At 60.1% G+C, this 27,805-nt stretch overlaps 2 protein-coding genes across 2 annotated transcripts in view; both read left to right on the plus strand.

Annotated features, from left to right (window-relative positions):
- Window positions 1-1,033, plus strand: LOC118603017. Its single transcript, XM_036221903.1, has 3 exons — window positions 1-51; window positions 265-597; window positions 777-1,033. The coding sequence occupies exons 1-3, from the start codon at window positions 47-49 to the stop codon at window positions 793-795; spliced, it is 357 nt and encodes a 118-aa protein (XP_036077796.1). The 5' UTR covers window positions 1-46; the 3' UTR covers window positions 796-1,033.
- A 3,974-nt stretch (window positions 1,034-5,007) lies between these two features.
- DAGLA (diacylglycerol lipase alpha) overlaps window positions 5,008-27,805 on the plus strand; it is a 61,144-nt gene continuing 38,346 nt past the window's right edge. The window contains exon 1 of the mRNA XM_016134220.2: window positions 5,008-5,081. The gene's annotated coding sequence lies outside the window, so the exon portion shown is untranslated. The remainder of the gene's footprint in view (window positions 5,082-27,805) is intronic.

Genomic DNA, 27,805 nt, shown 5'->3' on the forward strand with positions numbered 1-27,805 from the left:
TTGTCTTCCTTCCTTCTCCCTCCTCCTCTCCTCACTGAGTAGAAGGATGGGGTGAGTGGAGCATTGGGGGCGGGGAGGGGTGAATGAACGGGTGGGTGTAGAGACAGGTGGGAGAATGAGTGTCCAGGGGATGGGCGCCTGGATGAACACCACCAAAAAGGCAGACTCTACTCTGTGATTTGTGTCCAGAAGGTGCGGATGAATCGCACTCGTCAGTAACTACACGAGCGTTCCCCTGAGACCCCTGTATTTACACTTCCGCAGCTCCCCGGTGCCCCGAGGAGAGAAGCTAGTTACTACAATGCCCATCGGGGAACAGACGCTCACAAATAGGCTGGTTTCGTGTGACGCGAGGACCCCACAGTCCTCTGGGCATGACGGTGACAGGACCGGGGACACCCGAGTGGATGGGAGACGAGACGAGAATGGAAAACCCTTCCAGAACTTCGCCTCGGAAGCCACCAGCCGTCTTCCCCCCGTCCCTGTCGTCACCACCGCCCAATCCACCGTCACCGTCGCCTCCGCCAGCGCCTCCGCCACTATCGCCGCGTCACGCACGTTTGTTGAGACTGTGAATTGTGCTTATTCAGGTAAAAGGTATGAATGAGCCTGCAGGCGCCCCTCTGGTGGGAGGGAACAACCTGCCTCTTGCCTGGGACCTCGGCACAGCCCCATGGTGGCTGATCTCTAATCCCTGAGCTGCCAACACAGCCCTGCGGTCCAGACCCCCCTTCAGGCTGTTTGCTCCTGTGCCCCATTCCTGTGTTTCACAGCAGGAGGAACAAGAAGGCCTGAGAAGGGCTGAAATCCTGCCAGGAGATGCCCCGGCTGATCCAGAGGCTGATCCAGAGCCGGCTCCGGGTGCCCCAAATCCCATTCACATGCATTTCCTAGACCTCAGAAACTGGCTAATTTCTCTCCCCGTGGGAGTCTGACAGCTCAGCCTCCACAGCTTCTCTCTGATCTCCCCAGCCAGGCTGAGTTTGTGCTGCTTGGGTAAACAACAATCCCCTTGGATGTCAGGTGTGGACTTATTTACCTGGTGGCGGACCGGGTGATTCCTTCTCACTTACCCCATCACAAATACTGAGACTCAGGGTGGGAGCCAGCACCCTACAAGCGTCGGAGATGGGGGGATCGAGAATCTGGTTATGGGCAACAATCTCACGCTGGCTGCTGGGAAAGTCACATTCACTATTTCACGCAGGGGCCTCTCTGGACTATAGCTAGGCCACAGTCACCATGCCCCAGAGCTTTGATTTCATCCAGTTATCCTATACCCTGCATCCAAGCTAAAATATAGTCACGGGATCGCCTGGGGCTATGAGTAGACACTTTATACTTTAAAACCCTGCATGCTTTGAATTCCCCCCCAGCCTGAAGCCAGTGTGGCGTGTTGGCTCTCCCTCCCTCCCTCCCTCAGGCTGTGAGGGACGGTGGTCACTCAGTCCCCAGGTCCGCGGGGCCATGCAGTCAGGGGGCTGGAGCCCGGCTCAGGAATTCTGCAGTTGTCGTCTGTAGGCAGCTCTACCCTGATGACATCGCCAGCCGAGCCACTCCATGGTGCAGCTGCTGGGAGCCCGGAGTCTGGGGCAGGGCACAGCTGTGCCAGCTGCCGAAGACAGATTACGCTATGCCGCTCAGCCGTGACTCACATTCCAGTACAGGGGAAATGCGCAAAAGTTATACACTGTTTTGGGAGTGCCAAGAATCGTCTTGGTTTTGTCTTGCAAGATGTTCAGCTTACAGAGCGTGGGGCAGACGGAGGAAGGGGGTGGGGAGGAGGCGAGGGGAGCAGATCTATCTCCAGTCAACTCTGCCTGTCACACACCCTCCACCGCTCTAATAACAGCACTCAGCATTTAATCAGCCCCTTTGTGGAAGCAGACGATGTCACACTCATTAATTAGTTAATCTGAACAGCCCCCCTGGGAGGAGGAGCCATGTTATTATCCCCACTGGGACCCAGGGGGAAACTGAGGCCAGAGAGGGAATTTGGCACTGCGCTGAGGGAACACAGCCTGGCGGCTGGACCAGAACCAGTGTGTGCTTGCCGCCCCTTCTGCTGCCCTCACTCCTGTCCTCCTCCTCCCCAGCTCCGGTCTGCTCACAATGCTGGCGGCTGCCTTCAAAGACACCTGGCCAAACCCCATCAGCACTGGGCCTGAGGGCATTCCAAGGAAGGGCAGCAGGGGGGCAGAGTGAAGAGGGTGCAGCCTGTTTGCTGGACCGGGTCAGGCCCCCGGAAAACACGTGCTCTGAACTGGAAACCTGTGATGGTACGTTTCTTCCACGGGTCTCAGGACTAGGGGAGGAGGTGACGATGGTGACTCTCTCACCATCATCAGAATGTCTGCTGTCTGCTTCCTGTTCAGGCAACCCTAAGTTTTGATTGTCTGATGGTTTTAGAACTAAACAGAGGAACATTTCAACCAGGAGGTACAGATGGCTACCTGGCCATTTGGGGGTCTTCATCACGCGTGCACACACACACACACACACACACACACGCACACGCGCGCGCACGAGGGTTATGGGTGGAACCCAGGGTCCCCATGGAGTACCTCCTACATCATCGTGCCTAGTGGTAAATATAGATGGACACCTGCTACAATGCTTTACAGCTGGGATCCCTAATGCTGCAGGCCCTCGAGGATGGAGACTCACGTCAGTCCACCAAGCAAAGAATCCTGACCAAATGAGTTGCAGGATGCGGCGAGCGGAACATGCAATACAACGTTAGAGGAAGGAGGTCATAAACACGTTTCAGGAGTTTGTGAACAGTTGCAGAAATAAAGACTGCAGCCTCTACCTGTGTTTCCTTGCTGGTTACTGGAGTTGCTAAAGATGAAATCATGAACTCCTCCCCTTCTTTCCTTTTAAATAGGAATAATCACAATAAAAAAAAAAAAACCTTCTCATATCTTCCCTTTCCCCTAATATTAGCAGTGCTTCTCAAACGTTAATTTGCATTCAAATCACCTGGTGAGTTTGTTAATCTGCTGAAATTCTTGGGCCTGAGATTCTGCATTTCTAACAAGCCAAGGTCACACTTTGAGTAGTAAGAGTTCCAAGGACATGTTGTTGATGGTTAAATTTACCGCTTAGTCCAGCTGGTAAAGGCCCAGATGGAATCATCGTTGAACCTGAGGAGACATGAACATCACCTCTAAGATCTCGGACTTGGATCTTGATCATGACATCAAATCTGGAGGTGGCTGAACATGGACTTTTGGAACTTGTTTGGTGAGGACAACTTTGGATGAATGGAGAGAAGGGTGTGTGTGTGTGTGTGTGTGTACATGTGTGAATTTGTGTGCAAGGAAGAGCTAAGGGGTGGAACGTAGAAGATAATCTTTGGAGTGGCTGTTCAGGTCATGATTTTCCCTTCTCTGAGGACTTCTCCCAACGATGGAGGAGTGTGCTGACATGTCTGTATTACCTGACATCCCCTCCCCTGGCCACGGCTGGTACCACGGCCCAAGCTGGACCAATGAGATTCTTTCCTCTGGGAATCTAGAACTTTGAACCACAGAACATTTAAGTTTGGCAGATTTGATTCTGATTAACTACAATAATCTAGAGTGAAGGTCTCTAGACTTCCCTACGCTGGTCAGTCCTTAAACCCCCCACCCATCCCTGCCCTTCCTGAGGCTGGTAGGGCTTTCAACTCTTCCTTGAGTCTCCTGAGATATCCCATCCCGTATTTGTATGCACCCCCCGCACCCTCCCCCCCCAAAAAACCCCTTCATTTTCTTTTTTTACTTAAGCTGTAGTTTTCCTCTAAAATAACCACAGGTGATACAGAACTATTTCCAGAAGTAGCTTCTACCTGCTTCAACAGAGAGGAAGGCTGCCCTGGCCTCAGTCTCACTTCAAACCCAAACGTCAAGGTGATTTTCTAGCGGATCCTCCACCCCAACCCCTTGCATGCAGCTCCTTAAGCTCCACTCTGGCTCTCGCAGCCACCGAACCGTTGTTTTCTTGGGCCCAGGGAACATGCTAGAGGCTCTTCCCCTGCTGACACTGACACACGCTACTTCTCTTTTCGCCTCTGACGAATTTCTACTCCATCTCCGAGACCCAGCTGGGTCATCACTAAGATGATCAGGGGCCCCCTCCGAGTGCTCCGTCAGCCCGCTCCGCCTGGCTCCCACACGAGGACCTGCGCTGTGACGGTCCAGCGTCCCGCAGGCTGAGCTCCTCGAGGGCAGGGCCTGGGTTCTGCTTGCCTCGGTGCCCACCCACTCCCCCAGCAAAGCACAACCCGCATGGGGACAATACGGCTCCTCCGTACTCAAAAGCAGCGCACACGGAAGGTGTGTTAAGTGACTTACAGCTTCAACGATGGGCGTGTGTGTATGCGCGCGTGCGTTTACGGGTGTGTTATGCGTGTCTGTGAAGGAACTCGGGAGGGGAGATTTTCTTCATTTACCAGGACTTCGAAATTGACCCAGGGGCCCTTTGGATGCCAGGCACGACGCTGGGCACCGCGGGGGCGGGAGGTGGTGGAAGGACAGAGATGACGAAGTGCTCAGACACCTCAAAGAGCCCTCAGTCACCCGGGGAGGCGGGACCCATCTCTTTCTTTCCAACCCCCAAACGAACCAGTTCTTCAGTGATCCTTCTTCCTTTTTTACCTCTCCCACGCTAAGCCTGGTCACGCGGGGCCTGAAGGAGGGAGACCGAGGCGGCTCCCCTCCCCAAAGGCAGCGCGGCGGGTCCTGCCCTTCCCAGCCGCCCACGGAGCCCCCGCCGCGGCCGGAGCCGGGCGCCCACCGCCCCCACACGGGGGGCCGGCGCCGGCGAAAGGCTCCGCTTGCTGCGGCCTCGGAGCCGCTCCCCTCCCTGGCACCAGGGGGCGCTGCCGCCCCACGGCCGTCGCCATGGTCACCGCTGGCGGCGGAGTGGGGTTTACGTAAAGGACGCAGCGTCCCCCGGGGGGCGGAGGCGGCCTTCGCGCCGGCGCCGGCGCCCTGCGGAAGCGGCGTTAGTGAATCGGGGCCTCGGGGAGCCCAGGATGGAGGTGGCGGTCGCGGCGGCGGCGGCGGCGGCGGGCCGAGCCCTGCGGCGGGCCGGAGGTAAGGGGGCTGCGGACGCGGCTAGCCGGGCCCCGGGCTCGGGCGCGGAGCGAGCGGCGCGGCCAGCTGGGCAGTGTCCGGTGCGCGCGGTGGCCCGCCGGACCCGTCCGCGGGCGGAGGTGCGGCTGCCACGCGCGCCCGTGGCAGGTGGAGCTCCGTGGAGCCCCTGGCATGGGCGTGGGGATAGTGACACCCGTGGCACGGGCGTGGGCAGCGTGGGTCTGGCACAGGCAGCGTGGCTTTTCTGGCACGGGTCTCGGAGGACTCACCACCACCTCGGTGCCATGGTGGCCGCCCAGGTGTGAGGCGGGTGCAGCCCTCTGTGCAGGTAGGTGGTGGGCACAGCCCTCGGACTGGTTCCAGGGTGGCGGTTGCCAGTTTGTGAGCGCATGATGGTGTCCTTGGCATGGGTGTGAGGAAGTGCTGTCATTACTAGGGTGTTGGATGGTTCTGGCCTTGACATAGTCTGGAGTTATGGCACCCGGGGCTTGAATGGTATCCTTAGCCTGGCAGAAGTTTGTGCTGTGACTGTGAGAAATGGCCTTGGCACAGCGTGGTGCAGGGGCGCTGCTTAGCCCTGAGAGGGGAGAATCCATGGCCCTCAGACCTGGTGGATGGAGGGAAGGGTATCTGCCCATCCTCCCACTCTGGTGATGATGAGGGCCATTGCCCCTGTCACCGGTCCCACCTTTAACACATGCCAGGTAGACTGGGTTGAGGAAAGCAGAAGATTGGGAGAAGGTTGGTGTCCTTTATAAGGAACATGAAAGAGAGAGGCTGGGAGATGCTTCTCCCACAAGAACCATGATAGTGACCCAGACAGAGACCTGCGCAGGTACCGGTATTGACCTGGGCTCATAAATCCATCCAGCTTTCGGGAGAGGGGAAGTGGATGGTTCTCAGCGGTGAACACTATCCCTGAGCATGTGTCATGGGAAACATGCAAGGCTGAGGGGTCACCCGTGTCAGTGGGCTGGGAGAGGCGTGGCCCACCATCTATCTAGTCGCTGGCTCAGCCTTCTTCGTGGTCGATGGTTCACCCGGGGTGTTTGGGAGTTGCCTCTCTTCTTTGATGCTTGGAAGGCTTTGGGTCCAGAGGATCATTTGGGTGATGCTTGAAAGATGAGTCTGCAGTCACCGGAGTGTACTAGGACTGCATCTTTCCCCATCAGACCTTTGGGAAGCCTTAGGTGAAGGTATCACTTAGCGTCACATGGTGTTGTACTTTGCAGAGGGGCACTTTACAGGCCCCCAGAGAAGTCTTAGGGTGTAAGGGAAATCTTTAGGTCTTTGTGGATTTCTTGGAGAAGTGGAATCAGGGTAGAAGAATAAACGGGGTGAGCTTGGGCTGGGTCGGGGCGGAAGCCTTTAGAAGTTCAAAGAGACGATGTTAAGGGCATGGGGGTCTAGAGTGGCGAGTGGCGGCTCATTTGCCAAGGCAGGTGCTTGGGGATGCTGCTGAGGTTCGCTGGGGTGTCGTCCAGTGCATTTGGATCAGAAAACTTGAATGCCAGGCTTGGCTGCGTGACCTTGAGCAGGTGACTCTACCTCTCAGTGTCATGCTACGAGATGTTCATAAAGGGTGAAAGGAGACGGCACACATGGAAACCCTTTGTCAACAGCGAAAGACTATACAAAGGTCAGGGATTCTCATCAGGTAAAGATCCCAGGGAGGGAGGCGATAAGAAATGGAGGCATGAAATGTGATTGGAGAGGAAGACAGCCGGAAGGTTGAGGGCCTGTCATAGGGAATTAGAGGCCCTGAATGTAAAGGCTCCTGGTTGGGAGATGTGGGATCTGTTGACAATGTGAGTCAGCTGCTGAGCTGGAACCAGGCCCCAGGTCTCCCGAGGACGGTCCCGAGTGTGGCTGCAGCGACCATGGAGTCCTGCAGGAGTGGCCTGAGTAAGAGGAGGCCCATGGTTCGGCTGCAGACATGCTCGTCAAGGTCCATGCAGGGCTGGGAGGTGTCTGCGGCTGACAGATCTGGGGTACCTGTGTGGGAGGGAGACTTGGAAGTGTGTGTTTTCTCTTGAGAATTTCCTTTGGCTTCAGGTTCTGAGGATGGGGGTGGGGAGCAGTCACATCAGTGTTTTTGAGGCTGTGGCCTGAAGAAAGCAAAGTGGGTCAGAGCCACAGCGTGGACTTGTTGGGGCCATGTGGTCCTATGAGAGAGGCTGAGTCTGGATGGCAGGAGGACTGGGTGACCGAGGGGATGGGCATCCTCAGAAAGGTCCTTTGAGGGCAGATGGGTGTGGCATGAATTCCCCAGGACATCACTTCTGTCTGAAGGGCCTTCCCAGGTGGGGAAGATGAGGGTGGCTGCAGATTTCCTTGCTTTCTGCCACCAGGGGCCCAGTTCCTGACAACAGGCTGCAGAGACTGTATTTCAGACCTGCACAGCAAGGAGGCTCTGCCCTAGAAGGCCTGTTTCTCTCAAACCCATTCTCAAACGTCCAACGGAATGTCTGTCTGCCTTAGCCAGTGACCCGTTTCAAAAGCTCGCTTCCGAAGGCAGAACGTTCTTGCCCTATGTACAGGCTGTAGTGTCAAGCCACATGGGTAGAAGGAGGTCAGGGCCCTGCCAGGCCCAGGGTGATGAGCTTTCCTATGCTGTGGGACCTGCCCTGCAGTGGCTGCTGCCTGGATGGACGCTGCCTGGCATTGCAAGTGCTTCCTTGGCCATTCATTCCCAGGTCGGTTGGAGGGGCCACCGAGGCCTTTCTCTGCCTCCTCCGCACATCCACTCCTATTTGGAAGGTCCTCCTAAGCGCAAGTCCTTTGAGAGGAAGCTTCAGGCCTCCCTGTTGTGAGTATTTAGCGTTCACATCCCCTCAGCTCACCCTCCACACCTCCTCCCGTTCGTTCTGATTTGGCTCAGCCTTATGGCTTTGGGCTCCAGGAGCCCTTTGCAGCCACCCCTTGCCATCTGCTTGGGATGCTGGGACTTTGCACAGCAGAGCTGGGTGGCGGCTGGGGCAGATCAGAGAGGACAAATCGGCCCCTGTTCCCCAAAAGCAGAGCTGAGCTTTCTCCTGAGTCCTCAGGGTTGGAGGCCGCAGGGAGCCCAGCCAGTCACTACCCTCTGCTGTTGTGCGCAGATGCTGATTTTGAGCAGATTTCAGCTGGGGCAAGAGGCTAGCAACATAGGAGCGGACAGTGAGGCCAGTGGCGCTCGAGCTGAGGTTCTGCCGACTCCGGTTCTCAACCCTATTCCTGTTTCTTTGTCCGTGTTTCTCCAAAAGTTGCTTAACTCAGCTCCTGGCAACCTTTCCTTCCTCAGCTCATAAATCATGGTGCCCAGCTGCTCTGCCTCAGGGGTGCCAGGCAATCGGGCATCTCTGGACAGAGGCTTCTGGACCAGAGTTGAGAGCGCCAGGCCAGCCAGCCGCGGCTGAAGGCACAGGCTGTCAGGGGAAGCCACTCCTCCGCCCAGCCCCTCTTCCTGGACCAGAGGGGACCTCAGGGTTTAATCGCCTGTTGGCCCAGCGCTCCACCTGAGTTCAATTTCTGCCTGGGATAGCTTTCCATTACACTCTGGTGGACCAGGCAAGTAGCGCTGGGGGAAATATCAATGAGCGTGTGGTCAGAGGAAGATAAATCTCTTAGAACCGCCAGCAGTGGACATGGCAGGATGTGGTTACCCCCCACAGTGCGCGGGCTGAAAACGGTTTATCTGGCTGGGCTGGGGTGGACGCGGGGGTGTATGTGGACGGGAAGACCCAGGAAATTGCCTGACCCAGGGGGACCTCTTGGCAGCTGGAAAAGGGCGTCTAGGAAGCCGACGCCATGGAGGGGAGCCGTGTGGCCGCAGGTGAGGGTATTTGGCAGGAATGCCCAAGTCCCCCACAAGATCGTGGTTAAGATGAGCAGGTGGGGGACCGTCACCGCCCAGGGCCGCCCAGGGATTACACGTGTGTGAAGCCGCGTGTGCCCGTAAGCGTTTCTGTGGGAAGTGAGGGCTGAGGGGGTGTGGAGCGCCTGGCGGAGTGGGAACCTGTGGGCTTCTGTGTCTGGCCGGCCTGGTGTCAGTGGGTGTGTGGAGCGGGGCATCGCCCGGGCTCTGAGAAACAAAGTGGGAGCGGAGGGTGCAGGGTGCGGGGTGGTGGGGGGAGGCCGCCTTCCGGCTCTGGGGGGTGGGAGGGCAGATTTATCATCTCCTGTGGTGATTTTTATAAAAGGAGCCTTTCTGCTTTCTCCGTATTCCTTAAAAGGAAGCCCAGGCCGGAGGCGTGGCTCCCAGACACCCATGTGTGTTCACACACGCCTGCCTCCACACCCCTCCTCAAGCCCACCTGGAATTCAGCTGGGGACAGGCCCCCTGGGTGACAGAAGATAGCATTATAGCGCATGGGCGTTGCAACTTGGGGCTCTGGAGTCAAACGGATCCAGATCTGAATCTTCATACCTTTCTACACCCCAGTTTCTTCATCCGTAAGGTGGGGACAGGTGTTTTTAAGAATTCCATGACCAAATAACGCCTGGAGAGTGAAGAAAGCATGCTAAAAGCATGCACACGTTTTTACTCTTCCAGACAAAATCTCTTTCACAGAAAAGCAGTTGCATCATGATCTGCATACATTGGCAAGGAAGATATAATAGGTCACGTCCCTTTTCTTGATAAGGAGAAGTGAGCTCCACCCTGCCCTTGGCATAGGCGGAATCTTGCATGTCCGTCGGCAGAATTTACACACAAGAATAATTGCTTGGCCCCTAAGGAATGTTTCCACTCGGATTCAGTGGTTTGTTATTTTTTGAGCACCTACTAAGGGTTGGCATCAGTGAGGGCCATGATGATGAATTGGACGTTCCAGAGCTGGTAAGGTGTGGAGTCAAGGTGTTCGAAATCCGTTGAGAAGATGCAAGCTGGACATAAATGTCTGTGCTGCAGTTTGACGAGGTGGAGCCACCAGAGGTCAAAGGAGGACGAGTGAGATCAGGAGAGAGACCTGGGCGGCAATGGCCTCGAACCATCCAGGTGATTATAGAGGAAATGGCAGCAATGGGCAGGGGGGTTGTGTGTGTGTGTGTGCGCGCGCGCGCGCAGGGGATATGTCTGGGGAAATGAGGTTCTGACCATTTGTGGTCTAGTTTGAGTGTCAGGGGCACAAAATGGAAGCAATGCTGGGTTCCCAAGAGCCAGGACTGCAGGGCCGAGGCTTGGTGTGCGGAAGACACAGGCAGTCATCGAAGTGTTCTCAGCAAGAGTCTAGGGGCTAGTGCCCCCCAGGGAGAGGCATCCAGCAGCAGGTGCCTGGGGGCACCGGAGGACAGGGGCGGGGAGGCCAGCTGGTAGCTAAGGCAGGTGCCAGGTGCAGAGGGCTTGAAGAGGGGCAGTAGCCGCCCTGGGGAGGGAAGGGGAGGTGGGGGCCGTGAGACATGCCAGTTTGGTAGGTAAGAGGAAGGTATGGGACAGGGCTTGGAGGTAGGGCCAAACTGGAGCAGGGCCCCAGAGCCCAGCCTGGGATGCGTTTCCTGCACTTGACTTTCTGCGGCTTTGACTCCAGCGGGTTCCAGGCTGGGAGTGTGAGCGGAGGCTTTCAGGGATCCCCACGCGGCAGTTCGTGCTGCCCGCGAGGCTGTTCTCATCCCAGAGTACCCACCGAGGGGGTTCTCGTGTTCCTAACACTTATTTCCAGGCGTTTGATCATTTCCTCACCAAATTACCCCTTGAAATTTCGCCTGCCTGAGTTCAGCCCAGGAGGTTACTATTCTGGGAAGTTTCATCAAAACCCTTTCAGCGTTTGAGAGTTCGCTGAGCTGGGGGGTAGGTGGGAGGAGAACAGGGCCTGTCTTCACCTGTGTTTTGGGAGCTGCTCCTGAGAATGGATTCCTACACCTGGTGATGCTCCGGGAGGCAGAGCCTGCTGGGGGGGGGGGTGGGGGAAGGGGGAGCCTGGCTATTTAAGGTGAGGCATCCATCTCCGAGAGGCCCTTGTTGTTGCCTCTCCTGGAGCCATTTAATTAATTTATGATTGATGTCCCTGGACTTTCTCAGGGTTAATTTATTATTGATGCCCCTTCATTATATACAGTGCACCCTGCTCCTCCGAGCACATGGCTGCTCCCGCTGGGCAGGCCTCATAGTGGGGTGAGCGCTGTGGGGCTTCACCTCTGGCCCTCCCACACCCACACCCCCAGGGCAGAGCTCTGCACTTGGCTTTTTGCCTCCCCTTTCCTGTAGGGGGATCTGGGAAGGCCCCGGGTGTCTGTCTCCAGGAGGCTTTGCTCAGCCACAGAATAACAGTAACAACTCATTTGGCGAATGTGGAGGGACTAAACCCGCACAGTGTGTAGAGGAGCTCATTCCTTCCTCTCCCGTCCTTCCTGCTGTCTTAAAGGAGGCTTAGAGAGGTCGAGTTACCTGGCCAAGGACACAGCAAGTAGGTGGGGAGCTGGGATTTGAACCAAGAGCCTTCCTTCTCCAATCCAAGCTCCACCTCTCCTCCAGGCCCACGCAGCCCACCTCTCCCCCGACGCCTTTCCTCATGCTGCACTGAACCCCGGGACTGTCCTGCCTCATGTTGTTGGGTGGTGTAGCACCAGTGCCCCGAGAGTGTGTGTTGCTAACTGTTGGTGGCTTGTTCCCTTCCCTAATCCACATCCTCTTTGAAGACTAACGACAATGGCAAAATCGCACTTGCCGAGCACAGACGCCAGACGCCACGCCAGCCACTTTTCGTGCGGCGGCTCGTTGAATGCTCGCGTCCATCCCGAGAGGCAGTGACCCATTTTGCAGACGAGGTTTAGAAGCGTGCTGCAGGCGCCCAGCGAGTAGGCGGCAGGGCCAGGATGTGGAGTCCAGCGGCCGTGAGAGGCAGGGCACTTGTCCGGTTCTCCCTGTAACTCCCTTCTCTCTCTGCCTCCGCAGCCTGTGTGTTTCTCAGGCATCTGTGTATTTTACCTGGCGGCTCATCCCCTTTGGCCTGTCTGGCCTGAAGTGTTGGCCTGCGCCGGGGCCCCTCTTGGCCGTGCGGACCGGGAGTGCCCACTCACATGGGAGGATGATTTCAGGGGGACAGGAAGGCTCCTGAGGGTGCCGGGCCTGGATTCTGCCCCTGGCTCTGCTGGGCAACTTCAGCTGAGTCGCGCAACTTTTCTGAGCCTCGGTTGCCTCTCTTAGTGTCGTAGCGATGATGATGTTTATTCTCTTTCCTTCGCTGACTGTCCCCATTCTCCAAAGTGATGCCGGGTGGGAAAGACGCTGTGCTAATTAAGGGTTAGAATCGCTTGCGTACAAGGTTCAAGAGCTGGCGCGAAGGCCAGGAATGCTTAAGGCCAGGCGCGTAAACCCAGGCCGGGGCATCGGCACCCACCTCTGAACTGCAGGGCGGGCCCATGAATTCCATGGCTTGCCCGCCGTCAAGGACTTGCTCAAGGACCCCGTTGGATCAAGAACTGGGCAGGGCATCTCTAGAGTGGGTGCCAGGCCCCAGTCTGGTGTCCTGGTTGGCTGACCCGTGCCTGGGTCCTCGGAGGCAGTCCCTGCCGCTCTGGGGCCTCGGGCATGTGGACGCGCAAGGGGCCCACCTGGGGTTCTGGGCTTCCCCACCCCTCTCGTCTCCCCATGACCGGGCAGCCTCACTGGTCAATTCAGGCTCGGTTAAGTGAGGAATGGTGGCTCACTAAGCAGGGACCAGGACCTCAGAATACACGGAAAGCCCGGTGAAGGGGTGAGCCCTGTGTCTGCTGTTCCAGAGAGTGGGGAGACTGTCAGCCTCTCGATGGCAGGGTTCCCAGGGCGTTGGCTACAAATCCTCTTGCTTTCTCATCAGCTTTACTCCAAGCACGTTTCGTGCTGGGCCGGGCCTGGAGAGCATGGTGTGCGCTGCCTGAGCGCCCCCCTGAGCCCCGAAGAAGAGGGCAGAGGCCTCAGGCTCTGGGTCGGGGTGAGGCATGCCTGGCGTTGCCGTTGGAAATCTGGGGCCCGGCTGCCATGACGTTTCGTGTCAGTTCCCAAGTTCCTGCCTTCCGCAAGAGGGGATCACATCAGGCTCCCCTGGCACGCCCTCTCGCCAGCTCCCACTCCGTCCACGCTCCTGCATGGCCCTGGGACCGCCGCCCGCGGCAGTTCCCGGGCAGCCCTCGGCCCAGGGCTGAGGGGACCGCCCTGACCTGTTCAGTCTCAGCCGCAGGGGCCAGCCATCCCCAGTGCACCACCTGTAGCCAGCACCTGCCCACCTCGCCCACTCAGGACTGCCTGTCTCCCAGGCTGTGCCACCCTCGAGTTCCTTAGATCATCCACTTCTGATTCATTCTCTCTTTAAACGCAGCATAGCACAGGCCTGCAAACACGGACTGTGACATAAAGCCGGAGCTTCGCCGGAGTCCACTACTAACTACTTGGGCAGGTCACTTCACCCCTCTGGGGCTCGGTCTCCTCATCTCTAACACGGGCGAGCAGATGGAATGTGGCGCACTGGCTACTGCTGGGGTCGCGTGAGACGCCACCTCCGAAATTCCGCCCGGTGCCCAAAGCACCGCAGGCTCTCCGGGAATGGCACCTGCTGTTATTAATTATCGGGATTATTTCTCTCGGCTCTGCCCTGTCAGCCCAGGTGGGCGCTAAACTGAGAGGACCCTCCCTCTCTCCTCAGCTGCCTCTCCTCTCCAGCTCGGCAGCCCCAGCCCCAGCCCTGCGAGGCAGGCTGGCCCCGGGGCTCCCTGCTCCCCCTCCAGCTCCTGGGCCTCTCCGCAGAGCTGGCAGTGTCCCTCCGTCCCCCTGGCATCTGACCCCGTTCCCGCCCCGCCCTCTGTGAGGCCAGCCCCCAGACCCCGGCTCCTTTTGGTTCCTTTCCTATTTTGCTTTCCTCCCCTTTGGCACCTCTTCCATCCGGCTGCCTTTTCTTTGTCCACCTTTTCCTCCCCAGAGGCGGTGGGGGAAGGCAGCCCCTTTCCTCAGACTCGCTGACTCTCCTGTGCCGAGTGGCAGCCCCTTGGCCCCGCCAGTTCCCCTTGGCCATGCAGGGATGGCCCGTGGGTCAGACCATGCATCGCCAGAGGGGGTCAAGACTTGTCCTTGCAGCCAGGGACACTGGCAACCTGGACAGATCCAGAGTCCCGCCCCTCGTGTCCTCCACAGCCCTGGGAGCCTGCTGGTCGGGGCAGCCTCTCCAATGACTGCGGTAGGAGGCCAGCCAGCACTTCCGAGGGGGGCCCGGCTGGCAGCCTTGGGGAACCCAGACCGTGGGGGCCACCAAGCCCCCCACTGAGGCTCGAGGTCCTAGTCACACAGCACATCCTCCTCTGTTCCAAGGACATGCAGCAGAAGAAGGCCAGCATCAACCCCGGTGTCCCGGAGCCAGAAAAAAAACAGCCACATCTGGAGCCTCTTTCCTCCTAGGAAGTCAAGCATTTTTCTCAAGAGGTTGTTTTGGTTTAATGCCTTTGAAAAGAACTTGGTCTTCCTTCGACACCTTCCTTGGGACTGGGGCCAGACTGCGGAGCAAAGAACAGTCTTGCCACTTGTAATGTCTCGTCCACTTGTTCTCAGGCAGCTTAGCAAGCACAAACTGGGCTCTAAGCTTAGTGCCTGGAGTTGGAATAAGAGAGAGGTTACCGCCTGATCCTCGGGGAGTTCCCACCTTAGTGACTGACGGGTAACAGACAGTTTACAATGTAACAACAGCAACAGTAGCAGACACTTCCCAGCTAGTTTCCTCTGCCTAGTGCTTCTAAGTGCTTTACGTGTAGTAACTCATTTCATGCAAAGAATAGTGACAGTTCACGCTTAGTGGACACTCACCGGGTTCTAGGCTCTGTGCTCAGGGAGGCACCCACGCACCTCCAGGAGGGAGACATTTGTGTTTTACAGCAGAGGGACAGGTTAGGACCTCAGCTTCCTTGGAGAATTAAAGGAACCTGCTAGAGATCACATATTTGCAGCTGGCAGGTCGGGACTCAGGTCCCCAGCTGTCTGGCCTCTGTTCCTTCTTGTTCCTCCACCCTGAATTGGGTTTGGGGACCCTGTGAGCCATGGGAAGAACAGGTTCTTACAAAAGGAAGACCCCCTTTGGCCACCCTTTTGCAGAGAAGAAGTCTGTCATTCCCCATTTGTAGGCCTGTCTGTGGCTTGTGGCCCTGCACCTCGCTGGCCTTGGCAGGCAGCCTTCAGGCACACACAGGATCGTTCCTCCCACCCCACATGCCCCCTGCCAGTCATGTTGAGCTGTTGCTGATTGTACTCCTTGCTGCCAGCCTGTTCTGCTGTACAGTTTAATAAACGGCTAATGGAGGGCCCCTATTCTCTGGAGCTGCCTTCTCTATTTCTTGGCCCCTTTAGAGAGGCTGACCCCCTCCTTTCCCCAGGTGAACCCCATTCAGCTGGCTTCCGGCAGCGGTAACTAAGCCGGGCACTGAGCCCACTGTCTGCTCAGTACTTTGTAAAAGTTGAACCATAATGGGGTAATGAACTCCCATCATAAAGCAGCTGGAGCAGTGCATCCTGGGATGTATAAATTATAGGAACCCTCTGAAGTCGTAATTGCAAATGGCAGCAACTGGAAGGTTGAAAGAGGCCGGCCTCATTGGGCCGAGCCCAGCTATTCTGTGCTTCCTTTCAAAAGGAGTGCAGACCTGAGTCTGGCTGAGAAAAAAGAATGTCCTCAGACCAAACTGAGCTCCGCCCCAGTTCCGCTTCCTGCCCCCAACCGCGTCTGCAGAGCCTGCGGGCTTTGGAGGCGGGACCCCTGCCCAGGCCCTGTGCTCTGGCTCCTTGCCTCAGACGAGCTGGCCGGCGGGGAATGAGCGCGGGTGTGGACATGCGAGTGGAGTGGGTGCCGCCGGGTCCACCGATTCCCAGGGCGGGCGTCGGAGCGGTGGGCCTGCCTCCTCGGCTCTGAGGGCTCGTCCGGGAAGTAGAGCGTGCGAGCCCACCTGGAGCAGTGGTCGCAGGGCGTGAGGAAGAAACCGCAGGGGGCGTGGTGATGTGGGGTTAGGCGCTCAGGCTTTGAGCTGGACCCACTGGCTTCCTGTGGCCGCTCCTGCCGGTGGCCCCCCGTGAGACCTGACCCCAGTCATTTCACCTCTCAGCTGCAGTTTCCACCCGAAAAAGCAGAGGAATCATTGCTCTGCCTCTGAGGAGCACTGGGAGGATGGCATGGGGTGACGCTTGTCGAGGGCTCAGCATAGCGCCTCCTTAATGGAGACACAGATCACTTGCCAGCGCAGTTTCCCATTCAGGCTTGGGGGCGGGGGCGGGGGGCCCGGGGGAGGGTGCTCTAAATCTGCTTCTAGTGACGTAGCTCCCAGACCACACTGCAAGCGGCCAGGACAGAGGGTTTGAGCCATAGGACGTGCTTACGAAGTTCGGTTGGCAGCGTGCCCATCGCCTGCACCTGGCCGCACGTGCCCACAACTGCCCACGGTGCCCACAGGGGTTTAGTTCAGTGCTCCTGAGCGTGGCCCGTGAGCCGGCAGCAGCCATGTCGCCTGAGAACAGGTTGGAAATGCAGAGCCTCGGTGTCTCCCCTGGCCCCCCCCCCAGCCCCGATTTAGAATCTCTGGGAGGGGAGCCCTGGAACCTGCAGCGGAACCGACTCGGAGGTGCTGCTTCTGCTCACTTGGGTGGGAGAAGCCCTGGCTGGGCTCTCTCTCTGGGGCAGGGCTTCTCTGAGTGTGGGGCGGGTATCCCCAGCGTCCCGGTCTCCCGAGGCTGGCCAGGGTGGGGCTTGCTCAGAACATAGATTCCTAGGCCCTACCTTGGACCAACCCGTCCAGAATTTCCAGGTGGGGCCTGGGGCTCTGCATTCATTCGTCTCCTCACTGCCTGTTCAAGTATGAGAATCACTGGGAGTCACTGACAGCCTGAGAGCTGAGGGCAGGGCCTACTCTCTCCCCCCTCCCCCACATGGAGCATCAGGCTTTGCCTCTGCAAGGGTGGGGCGAGGGAGCCTGGGCCGACTGGGTACCCCCAGCTGCTGCACCCCAGCTGCCGGATTTTCTTAATGAGGAGAGGGAAACAGCCTAATGGCCACCAGAAGAGAACTAGTCAAATAAACTCACGTACACCGTGCATGTGGACTGCTCTACAGTAACGAGGGAAGGCCGGGCTGGGAAAAAGGCGTAATGAAGAGCAATGTTTACCTTCCTGAGCTCGGTGAGAAGCAGTCGATGCGGAATGACCCCATATTTGGACAGAGGGAAAAGAAAGACTAGACAGATGTTAATAGTTAATAATTCTCCTAGAGGGATCATGGGTGTTTTCTATTTTCTTTCCCTTTCTCTCTCTCTCTCTCTCTCTCTCTCTCTCTCTCTCTCTCTCTCTCTCTCTTAAGTTTCTATTTTCTGCAGAGAACGTGCACTTGGTAATAAGAAGAAGACAGTAGGCATAGAGGTCCAGGGTCCTCAGGTCACAGGTGCTAGTGCCGGGCCCAGACTCCCAGGACAGTGCTCCTTTCACCTGACCTACCGGCCGGGGCGACCTTTCTCGCAGCCCCCCTCACCGCCGGGCCGTGCCTGGCGCTCCCCAGCCCGTCACACCGTTTGCCCCGCTTCTCCGCTCCGTGTCTTCCCTGGCGTTGGCAAGGGCACCTCCTCCACTTCGCACAAGAGGGAGGAGCGGGGAGGAGAGAGCCGAGGAAGAGCACAGTTTTATCTGGGTGTCACTGAGGCGCCTAAGCTTGAGCTCCAGACGCTGGGCACGTAGGATGTGCTCGGGAAGTAGTGGTTGAATGAATGAGGCTTAGAACGCAGCCAAGGACAGGGCAGGGGCCCCACAGCTGTGTAACCTGGGCGTTCGGTGTGCCTGTCTGGGCCGAGGGTCTTCCCCTCTGAGACTCGGGGAACTCAGGGAGGCTTGAACTCTGGGCCCGTCCAGCTTTAATCTCTGGGGAGTCACATACCTCCCCATTCTGCCCCCTCGCCTGGTTTTCTAAGCTATTTCTGCTGCCCAAGAAGACCCCACCTGTCTGTTCCAGCTGCCCAGTGAGAGTACTTACAGAAGCAGCTGCTCGGGGCAGGGCCCTCCAGACAAGGGCGAAGGGAGGGGCGGGAGGAAGGAAGACCCGGGTACAGAAAAATGAGAGTAAGCGCTGATAGCAGACGGCCCGGGGGCACCGTGTTCCGGCCCTGAAGTCGGCCTCCCTGAGCTCTTTGTGCGCCTGTGGTCAGGTGTCCGCTTTTCATCTTTCTTGCCCAAAGCTGCCTTTGTCTCAGTGCTCCGTGCCTGCTTTGTGGCTGAGACCCCGTTTCCATCTGGTCCCAGCAGCCCTAAGTCCCCAAGCCCTTTGAGCTGCCGTTTTCCAATGAGTGGCTCAGTGGGGAGAGAGGGTGGCAGAAATCCATTCAGGCCGTTCGTTTTAAAGCTGTTTCAGTAAACCCATGGGATTTATGTGGTCACATCTTTTCAGTCTTCTTTCAAAGAAATGGATGGGTTTCTGGGTCTCTTCCACCACCAGCTTCCCTGCCTGAACCATGGAGAGGGGAAAGTCAAAACTGGGGGCTGAGGCGACCTGAACTTGAGCTTCTTCCATCTCCCCTACCTGTGGAGGGGCTCTGGGTACCTCCCAGGTAACACCAAGCATGTGTCTTCCTGTGCCCCCAAGAAGGCAGCCGGACAGCCCTCTGCACACTCACGAGTGTGTTTTTTCTGGCCCAGGGAGCCCACAGGAACCCTGTTGCCAGCCACCCCGAGGCAGGAGTTCGGGGTAATGACGGTGCTCAGCACGAGCCCTGGGAAGGCAGGGAGCAGGCCTCCGTGCGGCTGGCACCAGGTCCCGGCCCGCGGTGCGCTTGCCTCCGGGGTTCTCAGGGGCTTTTGTGAAGGAGCGAAAGTTGCGGGGAGAGAAGAACAAGTGAGCGTTGCCTTCCCCCCTTTTCTGCCTGGGGGTGAACTGCTGCTCAGCTGGCAGTGCCCCCCGAGAAGCCTCCGTCTGCTGGGGCTGAGCAGCTGTCCCCTCTGTGGGGCCCCCAGCATCGTAGCTCTGTAGTTGGTGGCCAGAGTGTGAATTTCGCTGTGACAGTGCACCGTGAGCTCCTCCAGGGTGGGGCTCGGCCCCTTCACGTGCACCGTGAGCTCCTCCAGGGTGGGGCTCGGCCCCTTCACGTTCACGTCCCCAGGAGTTGGTCCATAAGGTCCCACTGAGTGGGACGTCTGCACCCGGGGCCCGCCCCTCCCCCCAGTCTTGGAGGCCAAGACTCGCTTTGCCTGCCCTGAGGAGGCGGCCCTACCTGGGCAGGAGGCAGGCTGGAGGGGAACGGGGTAATGGGGGGGGGGCATCCAGCAGCAGTGAGGCGCTGGCCAGAGTGTCCCACAGGACGGACCAGCTGGCAGCTGCCACAGTCAGGCTCTCGCCGGCCCCCTCCCCTGCACCCTCAGCCCGCAGCAGTGAGGTGCCGCTAACTGCCAACCGGTCTAGCGGGTTTGTGGGCACCTGGCTGGGTGTTTTGAGGGACAGGATGTCCTGCGGGGAGCAGCCTTTGTACCTGTCTTTTCTGCCCCCTTTCACGCCTTGGGGCTGGTTCTCTTCTGGCCTTGGTTCCCCATTGCCCAGCCTCTCCTCTCCTGGGGAGGACCTTGATCAGCCCTTTCTGGGATCCAGGGCAGCATGCAGTGGGGGCGCCTGAGCGGGAGACAAGGCCAGGGGTCCCTTAGAAATAAGGTGGGGGTGTCGACAACCCACCCTATGAGGCCCTGGGAAGCAGAGCACCCGATGGCTGGGCAGGAGCTGGCAGGGGCCATGGCAAACATTCTCCCACCTCCTCCCCTACTGACAAGGACAAGGGACCAGAGGCCCCAAAGAGGCCACAGCAGCAGGGCGTGGGCCGGGACCGCAGGCTCTCCTAGGGCTCCTCCCACCCCCTCAGCCCGGCTCCCCTCTCAGTGAGCAGGGGGCGGGGGTGAGGGAGCCTGGGTGTTCCTCTCGCCCTCTCCTGGGAGGGGCTGGGCGCCCCACTCCGTAGGTGTCGGCAGAACTGTCACCCAGCGGCGGGCGCCAGCGCAGGGATTCCCCTCGCTGACTCACCCCGGCCTGGCTGTGCCTCCGCCAAGGCAGGAGTTGTCTGGGAAGGTGTCTGGGTGGTGACAGCGACTCACACAAAAGGAGCCCTGGGAACCCGGAAGGGGCCCAGGAAGACCCAGGCTGGCCGTGGACAGGTCCTCCATGGAGCCCTCAGCTCCCCCACTCCTCCCCCGCCACCCCTGCTGCCTCCCCTGCTCCTGCCCCACCCCAGAGACCCCAGCTCTCTATCCAGCATTGCACATCCACTTCCCAGCACAAGGGGAGCAGGGAGGCCTTCAGGGTCTTGAGCACAGCGGGGCTGCTCCCTGCCTCCCTGCAAGACACCCCCTCCCCCCACCCGGGGCGAAATGCCTTCCCTCCGGAGAACAGAGCAGCCATTGATTCCCTGATCCACAGACAGGGCAGGAAGCGGGCCAGCACAGTGACCCAGCCAGGGGCCGAGGACCCTCGGGGGAAGGGAGAGCTGTAGGCTCTCCCCCTGGAAGAACGTGCACCTACGTCTGTCTGTACGTCCATCTGCATGCCGTTTGGGGGCCCGGGTCACATCTTGGGGCCCTCCCGGCCCGGCGCCCATGCCACCCTCCGCTGAGCAGGCAGCAGGGTGGAGGTGTCCCAGTTACCGTGTGTGGGGGGCTGGGGGAGGGTGAGCAGACAGAAATGTGGAGTGCGCGCTTGCAAGCAGGGCTGTGGAGGCGGCGGCAGCAGAGGCGCGTGGGGAGAGCTGGGTGGGGGGGGGGTGGGAGGTGCAGTTCTGGGCGGTTGCCCCAGAGCCCCTGCTTTCCCGTCACCAGAAGGAGGGAGAGCTGCCCCCCGACTTCTCCAGGCTGAAATGGCAGGGAATGGCAGCCCCTGGGGCCCCGGCTGCCAGGGCTGGAGTTCAGGGGTGACACTTGGAATCCTGGCCCGCCTCGGTCTTGGCGGGCAGACTTCTCAGCCCCCCACCCACCCTCGTGGCCTGGTGAGAAATGCCACCGTTTCTGTCGGCCAGGTGCCATGGGGCAGCTCCAGCGTCTCTGATCCGGAGGCTGCCTAACCCCCCTCCCGCCCCCCGAAAGCGTGTCTGGCCCCGTTGGCCACACCGATCCCTCCAAGAGCAGGGCAGGGCAGGGCAGCTGCGGAAGGAATGTGACCTGTGGGCCCAGCCTCCTGAGTGACAGGGCTCGGGGTACGGCCAAGAGGGCAGGGTCTGCCTACCCTGCTTTCAGCTGGGCACCCTGCTGCGGTCAGGATCACCGAGGCTGGCTGGCCGCAGCCTGAGGGGGCGGCACAAACAGGGGAGGGACTGCACCCCTCAGCCCTCCAAGGGCAGCTGTCTTTAAAGGATGGAGGCTAGCCCCGCAGAGGGGCCTTCAGGCCCAGAGTTCTGGCTTCTGCTCTGGGCCTGCTGCTGCTGACCTCGGTGTGGCCCGGGGTCAGCATCCTTGGCTTTCACTTTCTGCCCTACAGTGAGCATGTGTGACTCAGTGGCCCAGATGGTCTCCTGCTGTTTATTAAGTCCCCAGCTTTGGAGAACGAAGGAGGACCCCAGGACCTCCTCCTGATGGTCCTAGGTGGCCAGGTGCCTCTGCAGTGAGGGGTGGGGGTCCCCTCTTGGACTCTTCGTTTTCTCCTCCCTCCTCCCTGGGGTGGTGGGGTGAAGGGAGACAATAGCCAGAAGTTCCCCGTGTGGGGCCTTCTGGCAGGTCCTTGGTTATCTTAATTACCATTATGTTCGAGTCATCATCGTTATCGTGGAGTTGGCTCCCCAGAGCCTGTGGGGTGGGGGGCTTCCTGGAAGAGGCAGTGCGGCTCGTGTCCTAGGCCGGCATCCTGGCTCCAGGCCCGCTCGAGAAGCAGGGGGTCAGACGGGGGCACAGAGGGTCTAGGTGGGCAGGAGCGGGCCCCGACGCGCTCGGGCTTGGCTGAGCCGCCGGCTCCCATCTGCAGAGGGGCGGCCCGCCCTCCTCAAGTTGGCTGGGAGACCTCGGAACCGAGGAGTGCGTGTTCTCCAAACATCTTGCTCACAGCAGATGGCAGCCACAGCTCCCCTTCTCCCTGCGGTTCCGGTTGCACTTCCCTTCCGTTTGCTTACCCCTCCTGTCAACTTTTTGTTTCTGCTTTTGGAGGTGGGGAGGCAGCCGGCAAGCCCCCCAAAGCCACCTGTGGCTGGCAAAACTTGGTGCTCAGATTGTGGGACGTTTGCAAGGGAGAGGAGACCTGGATTCCCACTTGCCTCGTCAGGGAGGCTCTGGGCCGCCCAGTTCCCACACGTGTCTGTCTGAGTCTCCTTGGCCAAATGGGCCTGCAGCATGATCTCAGAGGAGCAAGGGAGCTGGTCCCAGGGCCTGGTCTGACATTTCTCGAGCAGCTGCTAGGCACCAGGTGGTGTGCTGACTGCCAGGGACACAGGCGGAGGGTGCAGCCCTGCCCGCCGGGAGCTCCCAGCCCAGTGGGGAATCAGGATACCTGGGGCAGGAATGATGGAGCATGGATGAGGTCCGCCTCGGGGTCGGCGGGCTCCTGGAGGCTTTGCGAGAGAGGGCAGTGTTTAGGCTAAGCCGTAGAAGGCTGAGAAGTTCCCAGGAGAGCAATCGGGAAGGCCTTTCTGTGCAGAGAGAGCAACTTGTGCAAAGGCACCGAGGCATGACGAGCTTTGACCCCGCAGAGCATCGACTGTGGCGTGGGGAGTAGGAGAGCCCCGCAGAGGCCAAGCTGCCTCATCAGCGTGTGCTAATCACTCCCGGGGGGGGGGGGTGTCTGCAAGGAGGACACAGCGCTTCTCTGGCCTCCCGTGGGGCAGCAGAAGCTCTTTCATAGGGGACCTTTCTCAGCTGGAGGAACTCTAGGACCTGGCTCACGGTTGCCTTAAGTTTGGGGTCAGCAAGAACAGCCCAAGTAGCCCCTGCTGGTGCAGCTACAGGTGAAAAGTCTCCCCCGGGACTGAGGCTGGGAGACCGCGGAGCGACGGAGCGAGTGAGCACGCGCTCCGAGGGTGTGGTGCTCAGACGCACACTGCCACCCTGCTTCGTGACCTGCCCTGGCCCCACCCCACATCCATGTGGCACTGGGCCGAGCATCCGTGTATCGAGACTGTCATCTGTGTCAAACTCCGCTAAGTGTTCCCGCACGGGCCTCGTCCCATTAACCTCCAGGAGGGCCGTGCACATGGGCGCCACTGGCCCCAAGGTTCCAAGACTTGTTCAGGGCCACCCAGCTGGGACATGGCCAAGCAGAGGCTCCAGGCCCGGGTCTGCCTGGCTCTCCCCAGCATGCCTCCTGCTGAGCTGCTGTACCCCGTCCACACAGAGGCTCCATGTGCGGGGCAGGGGCGGCACCCAGGCCTTGGAAGCCCAGCTTCCTGTGCTCTCATGTCCTCCCCCTCACCTTACGCTCCTTTGGGTGGGGTGGGGGAGTAGGAGGGGAAGGCCAGGTCATTCACCCTGAGGGGCCCCAGCGGCTACTGACGAGGCCACCCTGAGCCCCGCTGAGTGCCGTCCTGCAGGTCGGCAGCCTGGCACAGCCGTGGCCCGCGGTGTTTGCTTTTCCCAGCCCTGCGTTAGCTGGGCCGCTCACTCCCACCTGGCTCGCTGTTTGCCCAAGGACCTGCGCACCAGGAAGCAGGGGCGAGGCGGGGCGGGGCGAGGGTGGCAGGCCCCCCAGGTGGCCCGCTGCTTCCTGGCTTCCAGCTTCTCCGCGTAACTGGAGGGCTGCCCTGCCCGTGAGCGCCACACCCCGGGGTCCCCCGCGCTGCCTCGGCAGTGCCAGGCCTCGCCCACGCAGGACACGTGACCCTGCGGTGCCGGGCCTGGCATGCCTGGCGTGCATGGAGCAAGTCGGCATGGAGCAAGAGAGTCCCCAGAGCCCTCGTGTCGGGAACTAGCCCTGGGCTGTGGGGCAAGGGGCAGCGTCCGTGGGACTTCTGTGCGGCCAGGGCAAGTGGGGAGCACATGGCCGAAGCCAAGAGCGTCCTTCACAGGAACATCTGTCCCTTTCTTTCCTTGACCCGCGCGTGGCCCTGACCCTCCCTCCCAGTGAGGAGAGCTTGCCTGCCCTTCCCTTCACCCCCTTTCAGGCGAGTCAGCCCCAGGAACCTGACGAGTTCTCCGGCCCCTGCGAGAGGCCTTCCAGGGTCCTCTTCCCCGGTCTGACTGAGTTCTCTGCCGTGTGGGCAGTCACTGGCCTGGTCCTCAGGGCCGATAGGAACTGATTAGGTCAACAGAGGCCCGGTGGGGCTGGCGTCCCCGGAAGGAGAGAGCTCTCTGTACCCCACAGCTGGCACCTCACGGAGAGGCCTGCGTTAGCTGGGCGGGGGGCCTGCAGCCCCGCTGTGGCCAGCCTCTCTGAGCAGTTCTAGCCCTGTGACGGCGAGGACTCTCGGCGGCACCTCAGCGTGTCCACCCTGCCGTGCGCTGTGGTCTTTAGCAAACCACTGCCCTGGCCCACGGTCTCTCCATCTCCCCCACTCGCCACCTGTCAGCTAAGCCGTGAGGATGAGCAGGCCGCCACCAGAAGGTCATGCCGTGCCCTCCACAGGCAGAGCTCAGCAAAGAGGCGGCAGCCTGGGGAGTGTCATGACTCAGGCAGGCTCGGGGCACCCTCCCAAGTGGGCGCAGCTGCAGGAGGTTCACCGGCCACGCCCCTGCTGGCCCCTGGGGAGCCGGCCACTTGCAGCCGGCCTGGCTTGCTGAGGTGGCCTTTGGCTCCTGGCTGTGGGGAGCCCAGGTTCCACCACGGCCCCTCAGTCGGGCGCAGGACAGATGTGGAAGAAGGAAATGCTGGTCTCCTGAGGGTTGTAACTTGTTCAAGTCACCGCGGCCACCAGGCCCCACAGTCCTGTCTCCTGTGTCGGTCAGGGGTAGGTGCAGGCGTGGGGAGAGACACAGAGCCTGCCAGCCTGGGCAGCATCGCAGCTAACCCCATCCTCGGGCCTTTGGTCCCACAGCTCTCTACTCCCCGATAGCAATGACGCCCCGTGCCAGGCACCCAGCCACCGTGCCGCCGTGAGGCCGGCGCCCTCGTGGCCCCCACGTGCAGGTAAGGAGACTCCCGTGGCTTTCACCAGCGTCACTCGGCTGTTATTTACTTTCACAGGAGTTGGGGGTCCGAGAGGTTGTGGTTTGTCCACACCAGTTAGTGGTCAAGCCCCGTGCGATGCCCGGGCTCCCCGACACCAAGCCCGCGCATCCCTACTCCGCCCTGCAGCAAACCGAGGCGCTTATAAATGAGCACGTTGATTCATAATTGATCCCGCCTAGGGTCTCTCGGGCCTCTTCTCTCCGAGGAGCTCTGCGCAGTTCCCAGACATGATCTCATGTGTCCTCCGAGGCCCAGCTCGCTGAGAGGAAGCCCCGGCAGAGTGGGCGGCAGGGCCGGCAGGGAGCGGGTCTCAGGTCTCAGGTCTGGAAACCAGCCGCTCACTGTCCAGCCCCCCTCGGCCCTCCGCCCCGTCAGGGAGATGCCAGGGGTGGGCCCCCCCCCATTCGGTGCCCCCTGCTCTGCTCTGGTCCCTGACTATGCAGGTGGGCCAGGAGGAGGGAGGAGGCTGGGAGAATCCGGAGGAGGCCCCCCAGGCGGGGCCGTGGAAGCCCAGGGCTCTGTTTCGAGGGCAGTAATCATATTGCCGAGGCTTTTTATAGTGCATTCCCTCTCGGAAGCCTCTGCTATATCTTGTTTATTCTCCCCACATTCCTAGGTAGTTGGCAGAGATCACATCAGGATCACTGAGAGGAAGGGCCTAGAGGACAGGCCCTTTACCAAGTCCCCTCCCTTCCCCAGCAGCCCAGGCGGCGGTGACTGTTCCTGTCGCCATTGTCTGGAGAGGGGACCGAGGCTTGGAGACTCCCCGAGGTCGCTGGCAAGTCAGTGATGGGTTAAGTTTTGAACCTGGTTCTGGCCGACTTCATGAATCGGTGCCTTTACAACGCTGGGCCGTTTCCTGCCCATCTACCTGCCAAGGTGGCTGCGAGGCGGCGGCGTCAGTGTGACCGAGACGCCATGGCAAGTTCCCGAGACCGAGATGCCCACCCTTAGCAATCATACATTCAGAGGGAATAAGAAAGTGGATCATAGGGAAACTGGGCATCATCTGGCTGAGCCCCGCGTTTTTGGGGCAGACACCGAGAGCCATTCCCCCAGGGCCTCCCTTTCCTTCTCCCTGGCAGCCGGGCTGTGGGTCCACGCTGCTGAGACCCCCTCACAGCTCAGGCTGCGGGGCTCGCCCTGCCACTGAGAGAGGGCTGTGCACTTTTCAGAGGTGGATGCCACCAGTCACCCTCCTGCAGACGCGCAGGGCAGCTGGGGCGTGGGGCTGGGCGGTGACCGGGGCGTGGGTGCCGCGGAGCCCCTCGGGCACAGGGCCTCCCCGGATAACTGGTCACTGTGTCGCCTCAGGCAAATCACCCAGCACCCCCTCCCTGCCATAGTTTCCGCCTCAGTGAGGTGTCGACACCCCGCTTCCCCCCCTGCCTCGCCCACGGCACGGTGGTCGGGCGCCCGCAAAGCCCCGTATGTGATGCTTGCTGCTGGAGAGCAGAGCAGGCCGGAGCTTGGGTCGGGCATGGGGCCAGCGGGTGGGTGGGGCGAGCTCAGGACCAGGAGTCGGGGGCACCGGCCGGGCTCAGACATGTGGCCCCTCCTTAGGAAGCAGGAACTGATAGGCTCCTGCCACCTGCCCGCCTGGCCGTTTGCTGGGTGCTGGGGACACAGCAAGGAAGCAGACAGGCGGGGACCCCTGGCCTGGAAGCCACACCCTGGGCGGGGATGGTAAATATATTGACAAACAATCAAGCCAGAGCGGGTTCTGGGAAGTGGGAAGTGCAGAGGAGTGTGCTGGAGAGGGCCCGGGGGGCCCGGGGGACCCGAGGTCGAGGCGGCAGGTCAGCTCGGAGGAGCTGCATCTGAGCCAGGACAGGAGTGACAGGAGAGAGCCAGCTACGCAGAGACAGGGGTGAGGGACATGTGTGAGGGCGGCCTGAGGGTTTGAGTGTTAGGACGGGACCGCTGGGCTGTTGGAGGGGCGCCGTGCCAGAGGCTGGTGGCCAGGGCAGCATGGGAGGAGACGAGGCCTCGGAGGCGAGGCGGCAGACGGGGGTGCGTGTTGTGTGGCCAGCTTTGTGGAATGGTTGGAAACGGGGGAGGGGTGACGAGCAGACAGAGACCTCCTCTCTCCAAGGCTGCCACCCTGTGGGCTGCCTCCGCTCCGAGGCCTCCCCCGCCGGGGTTAAGGTGCCCTCCGTGCGGTCACATTCGCGGTCAGAGCCAGGTGGCAGGGAGCGTCAGGAGTCGAGCGTTCAGGGGAAATGCCTGCAGCCGGGAGCTCATCTGAGGACCCCTCAGTGGTGGGAGCAGAGCCCAGGGACCACCCTGCGTGGCTGCCTGCCAGGCCGATGCCCCGGCCTGCTGCACACCAGAGGGCAGGATGGGGCTGAACCGAAACTCCTGGGAAGCGCATCGCCGTTGGGGCGGACGGGCTGCCACGGTCCTCTGTTCTCAAGTGTTCCTCCAGGGCCGGGTGAACCAGGGCGACGCCCTTCCTGCCCTGCCGGCAGGAAGTGCTTCAGGAGCGAGATGGCCCCTGGGCAGCAGGGCGCCACGGCACATGCCAGTACTGCCCCCTCCGCCTGTCCAGTTGCGTGGGCCACTCGACCAGAACGTCACGGGCAACACCCTCTCCCTTACTGCCTTGTCCCATCCATCGCCATTGTCTGCCGAACCTCAGCCCGGGTCCCCACTGTTTTCCACCCTGGTGTCCGCCTTGGCCCCTAGTTTCCCGCTAGTCTCAGGACG

Source organism: Rousettus aegyptiacus, unplaced genomic scaffold, assembly GCF_014176215.1.
Source record: "Rousettus aegyptiacus isolate mRouAeg1 unplaced genomic scaffold, mRouAeg1.p scaffold_m13_p_5, whole genome shotgun sequence".
Taxonomy (NCBI): Eukaryota; Metazoa; Chordata; class Mammalia; order Chiroptera; family Pteropodidae; genus Rousettus; species Rousettus aegyptiacus.